Raw genomic sequence first — 8,787 nt, 5'->3', positions numbered from 1 at the left:
CTGTTTGTAAAGAAAAAAAGAACAAAAAAGAAAAAATATGCTTGTTAGATGTATGAGTCTCTTATGCTGAGTATGAGGCGTTTGAGAGGACCAGCTATTTCAACTCTGTAAAATGTAGTTTAAAATCTATTAGGGAATTTAATTACCTATGTTTGTAATTGGCATTCATTTTTAGAATTTAATCTGTTGAACCTGTGAGTTAATTAAATATTCATCAAAGACTAAGTGAAAGTAATTATTCTTATTTTAATAAAAAAATTAGATTTATAAATAGAAAACTAGATTTGCAAGTTGCATTTGGATGCTTAAGAAAAGCTAGTTCCTTTAATTTATAAGTTTAATAAAGACCATATTCATTTAAACACAAGCAGCAGTAGGTAGCTTTTCTCTGCATGAAAGCCCCTTCTCCAACATTAAAAGTCCTCAACAGACAACACCAGGTGTTAGCACCCCCACTGCATTCCAGACAAGTGCATGCGTTTGCTTCTGTGAGTCCCTGGGCCTGGAATGCTCTCAACACACACACAAATCTTTGGTACCTGGCAAGATTTTACCTCGTCTTTCTTTTTTAAAAAATAGTAACATTTATCTTTGACTGTGCTGGGTCTTCGTTGCTGCGCAGGCTTTTCTTCAGCTGTGAGCTGGGGCAACTCTCTAGTCATGGGGCAGAGGCTTCCCGGTGGTGGCTCCTCTTGTCGGGGAGCACGGGCTCTCGCGCACACGGGCTTCGGTAGTTGTGGCGCACGGGCTCTAGAGCTCAGGCTCAGTACTTGTGGCACCTGGGCTTAGTTGCTCTGAGGAACTCAGGTCTTCCCGGATCAGGGATTGAACCCACATCTCCTGCCCTGGCAGGTGGATTCTCTACCACTGAGCCACCAGGCAAGTCTCAGATTTTACCTTTTCTAAAAGGTCCAGCTGAAGCTCTGTGATGAGGTCCTTCCTTGCCAAGTCAGAATCACACTTCCCTGCCTAGACCCATCCAGGCCGCTTTTAGACCAAACCCTGCTGGGCTGTTGGCTGGGACGTTCTCTATCCTGGCTGCCGTGTGAGAACAGAGCTGAAGCCGAGCAAAAAGAAACAGAAGACTAGTTCCGATGCCCAAGGTGTCTGGGTGCTTCCGGGACCTGGCTGTCGGGGACGTGGGTTTCCGGCTCTGTGCAGAAGGCAGCCTCCTCATGGGCACTGAGACTTTCCATGCCAGGGTCCCTGCCTCTCCTTGTTCTGCTCTCCAGACTGCTGGAAAGGGTGTAGTCTACAGGATCACACCCCTCCCACCACCAAAGAGGTCCATACCCTAATCTTTGGAGCATGTGAATGTATTACCTTACATGGCCAAGGGGCATTAAGGCTGTAGGTGCAACTGCTCATCAGCAGACTTTCAATGGGACATCATCCTGGGTCATCCCATTCAGTGGAATCACAAGGGTCCTTAAAAACAGAAGAAAGCAGAAGAGAGTCAGAGCGAAAAGGCCACCAAGGAAGACTGGTGAGATGCAACGTTGCAGGCTTTAAAGATGGAGGAAGGGGCCCACAAGCCAAGGAACATGGGCGGTCTCGGGCGGCTGGTGCAGACACCTTGTTTTTTTAGCCCAGTGAGACCCACTTCAGACTCCTATCCTACAGAACTTTAAGGAAATGAATTCTGTTTATTCTTTAAGTTGCTAAATTTATGGGAATTTGTTAAAGCAACAATAGGAAACTGATACACAGGCTCACCCACAGGCGTCAGTGCTTGAACCAGTGACATCTGTGTGATCACTTTCCGGACCACAGATGGGAACCAAACAACCTGGACTCAAGCTGGGCCTCTGACCCCCACAGGCCATGTCTACCTTGGGCCAGTCCAGGCTTCTCATCTAACCCTGGGGCACTGCGCGGCAGCACTTACTGAGTTTATAGAAGTAGAGCAAATGCGTGGAGAGGGCTTAGCTTGGCGCCAGCTGAGACCTAGTCCCCTGTGAGTGGCTGCCATCCTGCAGGCAATTGGCAAGGCCTTTCTGGCACTACTAAGTTCTTGGAGAAGCAGCAAGTAGGGAGGTGACCTCAGGCCTGGGAGCCTGACACCTGCATCCTGAACTCATCTTGCTGAACTTTTCTGGGAAAGGCACAGGCCTTGCTGGTGGTCCTGGAGTGTTGGGGGCCCTCAGCCCTTCCTTCGGTCCCCTGGCTTCTGATTTACTCTCTGCCCGCAGGTCTCCCTCTGATCCACTCGGGCACCGCAGTGGTGCCAACTGCATCTGCAGGAGGCTTCGGTGCTCCTCCTCATAGCCCTGTGAAGAGTTATTGCCACACTCAGGGCTAGAGAGGCCTGGGTCTATAAGCAGTCAGACCTGAGCACTGATTTCTTAATTTACAGCTCAAGAAGCAAGTCACAGGGGGCCAGTGTAGCCCAGTAAGAAAGAGCAAAGTTGGTACTAAAATCTTCTTAGAAACCCTGGCTCTTTGTTCCAGGTTATAAAAATATCCACTATGGGGAGTTCCCTGGAAGTCCATCAGTTCAGTTCAGTTCAGTTCAGTCGCTCAGTCGTGTCCAACTCTTTGCGACCCCATGGACTGCAGCACACCAGGCTTCCCTCTCCGTCACCAACTCCCAGAGCTTGCTCAAACTCATGTCCATCCAGTCGGTGATGCCATGCAACCATCTCATCCTGTCATCCCCTTCTCCTCCTGCCTTCAACCTTTCCCGACATCAGGGTCTTTTCCAATGAGTCAGTTCTTCCCATCAGGTGGCCAAAGGATTGGACCTTCGGCTTCAGCATCAGTCCTTCCAATGAATATTCAGGACTGATTTCCTTTAGGAAGGACTGGTTGGATCTCCTTGCAGTCCAAGAGACTCTCAAGAGTCTTCTCCGACACCACAGTTCAAAAGCATCAATTCTTTGGCACTCAAGCTTTCTTTATAGTCCAACTCACACATCCGTATATGACTACTGGAAAAACCATAGGTTTGACTAGACTAACGTCTGTCAGTGAGGCAATGTCTCTGCTTTTTAATATGCTGTCTAGATTTGTCATAGCTTTTCTTCTAAGGAGCAAGCGTCTTTTAATTCCCTGGCTGCAGTCACTACCTGCAATGATTTTGGCTGCTGCTAAGTCGCTTCAGTCGTGTCCGACTCTGTGCGACCCCATAGACGGCAGCCCACCAGGCTCCTCTGTCCCTGGGATTCTCCAGGCAAGAATACTGGAGTGGGTTGCCATTTCCTTCTCCAATGCATGCATGCATGCTAAGTCACTTCAGTCGTGTCCGACTCTACACGACCCTATGGACGACAGCCCACCAGGCTCCTCTGTCCACAGGATTCTCTCGGCAAGAATACTGGAATGGGTGATTTTGGAGCCCAAGAAAATAAAGTCTGTCACTATTTCCATTGTTTCCCATCTATTTGCCATGAAGTGATGGGACCGGATGCCATGATCTTCATTCTCTGAATGTTGAGTTGTAAGCCAACTTTTTCTTTCACTTTTATCAAGAGGCTCTTTAGTTCTTTTTCGCTTTCTGCCATAAGGGTGGTGTCATCTGTGTATCTGAGGTTATTGATATTTCTTGGCAATCTTGATTCCAGCTTGTGCTTCATCCAGCCCAGCATTTTGCATGATGTACTCTACATGTAGGACTTCCCTGGTGTCTCAGACAGTAAAGCGTCTGCCTACAACGTGGGAGACCAGGGTTCGATCCCTGGGTGGGGAAGATCCTCTGGAGAAGGAAATGGCAACCTACTCCAGTACTCTTGGCTGGAAAATCCTATAGATGGAGGAGGGTGGTAGGCTACAGTCCGTGGGGTTGCAAAGAGTCGGACATGACTAAGCGATTTCACTTCACTTCACTCTGCATATAAGTTAAATAAGCAGGGTGACAATATACAGCCTTGACGGAAGTCCATCACTTCAAAGCAAATAGATGGGGAAACAATGGAAACAGTGACAGACTTTATTTTCTTGGGCTTCAAAATCACTGCAGGTGGTGACTGACTGCAGCCAGGGAATTAAAAGACGCTTGCTCCTTGGAAGAAAAGCTATGACAAACCTAGACAGCATATTAAAAAGCAGAGACATTGCCTCGCTGACAAACGTCGGTCTAGTCAAACCTATGGTTTTTCCAGTAGTCATATACGGATGTGTGAGTTGGACTATAAAGAAAGCTTGAGTGCCAAAGAATTGATGCTTTTGAACTGTGGTGTCGGAGAAGACTCTTGAGAGTCTCTTGGACTGCAAGGAGATCCAACCAGTCCTTCCTAAAGGAAATCAGTCCTGAATATTCATTGGAAGGACTGATGCTGAAGCCGAAGGTCCAATCCTTTGGCCACCTGATGGGAAGAACTGACTCATTGGAAAAGACCCTGATGTCGGGAAAGGTTGAAGGCAGGAGGAGAAGGGGATGACAGGATGAGATGGTTGCATGGCATCACCGACTGGATGGACATGAGTTTGAGCAAGCTCTGGGAGTTGGTGACGGAGAGGGAAGCCTGGTGTGCTGCAGTCTATGGGGTCGCAAAGAGCTGGACACGACTGAGCGACTGAACTGAACTGGAAGTCCAGTGGTTAGGACTCTGCACTTTCACCACCGTGAGCCCAGAGTTCAATCCCTGGTCTGGGAACTAAGACCCCACAAGCCCTGGTCAAAAACAAGCCAAAAAAAAAAAACAAAAAAAAACCCTATCATATTTTAAAATAATAAAATGTTATAGAAAGATATTAACATGTTTATGTTTAAAAAAATAACATAACTTCATCCTTAAGAGTCTTTGTTTAAAAAAAATAGGAAAAATATAAAGAAAAACATCACCCCAATTCTTACACCGAGAACGCCACTTGGAACTCTCATTTTCTGTCTTCAAATTCCAGGACTTCTATCCTTGCCTCCTGAGTTGGTCTAGATTCGGTTCCAGCCGCGGCCCCGCCCGCCCCTGGGGCTAAGAGGCAGAGGCTCAGCGGCCTGGGTAATAGTCGCTCAACCGGACCTACCCGTTCGCTTCACCTCCCCCCGGGCGGGGGGGATGCGCGGCTCCCGGGGACTGCGGGTAGGGTGGGGCCTGGGTGACCGATGAGGAGTTAACGCCCGCCTCTGTGCACTCGGCTGGAGGGGCGGAGACGGAGACAGGGTCGGAGGCCAGAGGCGTCTCCCACCAGGAAGTTGGAGGTTGCCAGCTTCCAGCCCCGTGGAGAGGCGCACGGCGGGCGCGCGACCGTTCGTGAGCCGGACTCCTGCGCTGTGCGACTCGGCTGGCTGGGCGGGGCGCGCACGTGTGTTTACGAGTGCGGGGGCCTGTCTGCAGCCGGACTACAAGTTCCAGGGTGCCCAGCGGCGCGCCTGGGTTTTCTGGCCGCGCGGCCCGCTGACTCCTAGGCAGGTCGCCTCGGGCTGGCACGCGCCACCCGGTCCCCAAGTAAATAAGGGAGAGACTCCCTGAGCACGGTAAATAGAGTCTAAGTGGGCGGGGAGCCGCCCCGCGCCGCCTGCTCATGTTTCTGCAGAGCCGAGTGTCCCGCCTCCTGGCACAGCTGCGCGCGGCGGGGCAGCTGCTCGGCGCCCCGCGCCCCTGGCCCGGCCCCTCGGCGGGTGCCACGAGGACCCGCAGTAGTGCGTGCGGTCCCCCGGCGTCCCTGAGCGCGCACCACCCGCGCGCGCGGACCTCAGCGGGAGTTGGGGCTTGGGGGGCGGCGCCGGTGGGGCGGAGAGCCGGGGTGCGCACCTGGGCCCCCCTGGCCATGGCGGCGAAGGTGGACCTGAGCACCTCCACCGACTGGAAGGAGGCAAAATGTAAGTGTAAGCAGGAGGGGGGCGCGAGGGCGGCCCTCCGTGGGCATTCTCCGGCTGGACAGCACCCCTCTAGCCGCCCCGTCCACCCCAGAGAACTGGGGAAGTTAAGGTCCCTTGTGCCTGGTTTGGACCCCCCCCCCCCCCACCTATTAACAACCACGCCCCCCATGTGCCCAGCCCCGGAAACTACTTCCCTAGGACCAGATCCAGGGCCCCAGTCGGAGGCAGTGTGAGGAGGGTGGCCTCACCCCACTGAAAGGGGTCGCGGGGCTCCCCCAGAGAGCACCCAGGACCTCGCACCTAAATCTATTGTGCAGGAGGGAAACTGAGGCCCGGCGCCTGCGCCGTGTAGCCCAAGGTCACTTGAAGTTTGCTTCGGATCTCACAGTAGGCTCTCAACTCCCCCGGCTTTGCAATACTGTGGTTTCTCAAGTGGTGACATTTTAGACAGAGTGGCAGGGAATGGGCTTTGGGGCTGGCATCCCACCTGGTGGGATCAAATAGCCTCAAGGAACGGGCCTCCCTGGGCAGGCCGGTCACACCTCCCCCACCATGTCCCCCGGGGCCTGCCTGTCTGGGCACGTGGTCTGGTGCCCTTTAGCCCTTATCGTTGGCCTCTGGACACTTGTGAGCTGTCTCTGCCTCATTCCTGGGGTACACAGGGTGGAGGAGGGGGGCGGGGCAGGGCCGAGAGGGGATGTTGTGTCTGTGAGAACAGTGACACCCCTGCTTCCCACACCTAGGAATCAAGCCATTTCCCTCCGGCTGGGGCGGCGGGGTGTCGGGGGCGGGGGTGGCGCGGGCCATGAGTCCTGGTGGGCATGAGTCCCAGGGCTGGACTCTGGGCCAGAACAGAGGAGGGAAGGCAGGCAACCTGACCTGCGGAGCCTGAAATAGCCCCGGCTGCCGGTCCAGCTGCCCCTGCCCTTCAGGGCATGCTCCCTGGCCTCTTGTGACCATTCCCGGCTGGATCGCCTTTCAAAAGGGCAGGGACGGCAGCTCATTGGCTGGAACTTGCGGTGGCGAGAGTTCAGCCAATGGGGCTGGGGAGGCAGGCCTGGGGCGGGCCGTGATTGAGGGTTAGGGGAGGTGTCCTCTGGGATTGGAGGTAGAGTTCAAGATGAGCTACTCCTGTCGTGAGTTGCAATGCTTTCTCTGGGATCTAAAAGCACCAGCCGGAAGCACTTGACTTTGCTCCCGGGGCAAAAGGAGTGCTCGTCACCCCTTCAAGCCCTGGCCCCCGACCATCCAGGGTCAGGGTGGGGAGTGGGGGGTGGCTCCCTGGCACGGGGACTGTCCCCACAGGGAACCCTGATTTCCCTTCTTCGTCAGAGAACAGCATCCCAGGGTGGTGGGAAGGAGAGCTTGGAAGGCAGGAGGCCCAGACACCTGTTCCTGTGTCTGCTGCTCTCCGCCTCTCTCGCCCCTCCCGCTCCTTGCTGGCGCTGAAAACTTCCAGACCTCTTGAAGCTGACGGGCCAGGAATTCCCAGGCTGCTGTGGTGTCTGTTTGCTGGGGTCTGGGGTTTCCATTCATTCGGCCCGTTTTTATCTAGCCAGCACTGCCGTGCTGGGGAGACTGACGGGGACCCTCCCCTCACGGAGCTCAGGTGAAGAAGCAGTGCGGGCTGTGGTTAGGGCGATGAGACTATGCCCAGTGAAGGTCGGTGCTTGAAGAAGCTGTGATGGGCAGGGCTGCTCAAGCTCCCCTGTTAGTAGGCAGGGGCAGTGTGGGGAGGGTGGGCTTGCCCCAGGAACCCCAGACCTAGGTGGAAGCCCCACCCCACCAGTAGCCGTTAGGTGGTAGTTTGTGGGGGTGACACAGAAACATCCGTGTTTTAGTTATCTATCGCGGCTTAGTAACAGACTACCCGGACACTTAGTTGCTTGAAACAGCAAACGTGTGTATTCTCTCTATCTTGAGGGGTCGGGAAGCTGGGAGTAGCTTAGCTGGGTGCCAGGCTCAGGGTTTCCCGGGAGGCTGGCGGGAGTTTGGTGAAAGGTGGAGAGGGCCCTTCCCAGGTGGCTGGCTCCTGTGAAGTGGCTGCTGGCTTAAAGCCCTCATCCGGTCCGCCTTCAAGGGGAGGGAAATTAGTTTCCTCCTTTGGAAGGGAAGAAGATCAAAGAATTTGGGGCATGTTTTTAAAACCACCACACCGGGAGACTGCCTCAAGTGGCTTCTGCCTCTGATTAGGGTCCAAGCTTTGATCTTTTATTTATTTATTTGACCACGCTGCTCAACTTGCAAGATCTCAGTTGCACAACTAGGGATTGAACCCAGGCCATGGTAGTGAAAGTCCAGAATCCTAACCAATAGGCCACCAGGGAACTCCCGAAGAAGCTTTGATCCTGGAAGATCCCCACACTATTTCTTCATTCCATTCCATGTACATGTTCAGCTGAGTTATATTGTACAGCAAAGTACATCAAGTGTACAGACCTTAAGTATACAGTCGGTGTACGGTTGTTGTTGTTTTTTTTTGGTGTACTCTTTATTTTTTGGCTGCATGGCTTGTGAGATTTTAGTTCCCTGACCAAGGATTGAACCTGGGTCCAGGGCAGTGAAAGAGCCGGGTCTTAACCACTGGTGTGTGTATGTGTTAAGTTGCTCAGTTGTGTCTGACTCTTTGCGACCCCATGGACTTTAGCCCGCCAGGCTCCTCTGTCCATGATGATGCTCCAGGCAAAAATACTGGAGTGGGTTGCCATGCCCTCCTCCAGGGGATCTTCCTGACCCAGGAACCAAACCCACATCTCCTGTAGCTCCTGCACTGCAGGCAGATTCTTTACCGCTGAGCCGCTGGGAAAGCCCCATCACCACTGGACTGCCAGGGAATTCCTACAATCAGTGTACTTTCACGTAGGTATCCAGCTATGCAACCGCTTCTCTGGTCAATAGGTAGAACATTACCATTGCCCCAGAAGGTTCCTTAGAGCCTTTTTCCACTCAGTACTCCTTACAGCTAATCTTTCTTCTATCTCTTCATTTTGTTTTCTTTTGAACTTTGTATCACTAGAGGCATACACACA

General features: G+C 53.0%; 1 protein-coding gene and 1 long non-coding RNA gene across 4 annotated transcripts in view; one reads left to right on the top strand and one right to left on the bottom strand.

The window, feature by feature from the left end:
- Positions 1 to 296: 296 nt before the first annotated feature.
- On the bottom strand, positions 297 to 5,312 carry LOC139031882 (uncharacterized). The gene is made up of 2 exons (XR_011484388.1): positions 4,963 to 5,312; positions 297 to 1,428 (listed from the first exon to the last, which is right to left on the bottom strand). It is a non-coding gene; the product is annotated as an uncharacterized lncRNA (long non-coding RNA).
- Positions 5,304 to 8,787, top strand: part of MACROD1 (mono-ADP ribosylhydrolase 1) — a 152,690-nt gene continuing 149,206 nt past the window's right edge. The window contains exon 1 of one of the 3 annotated variants that reach the window (XM_020887702.2): positions 5,304 to 5,758. In XM_020887702.2, coding sequence (XP_020743361.1) covers positions 5,461 to 5,758 — 298 coding nt within the window. In that variant the 5' untranslated portion in view covers positions 5,304 to 5,460. The remainder of the gene's footprint in view (positions 5,759 to 8,787) is intronic. The other 2 variants (XM_020887701.2, XM_020887703.2) reach the window with 2 other exon arrangements.

The sequence above is a fragment of the Odocoileus virginianus genome, chromosome 28 (assembly GCF_023699985.2).
Source record: "Odocoileus virginianus isolate 20LAN1187 ecotype Illinois chromosome 28, Ovbor_1.2, whole genome shotgun sequence".
Classification (NCBI taxonomy): domain Eukaryota; kingdom Metazoa; phylum Chordata; class Mammalia; order Artiodactyla; family Cervidae; genus Odocoileus; species Odocoileus virginianus.
Note: the sequence above shows the minus strand (reverse complement) of the source record. Positions and strands in the feature narration are given on the sequence as shown.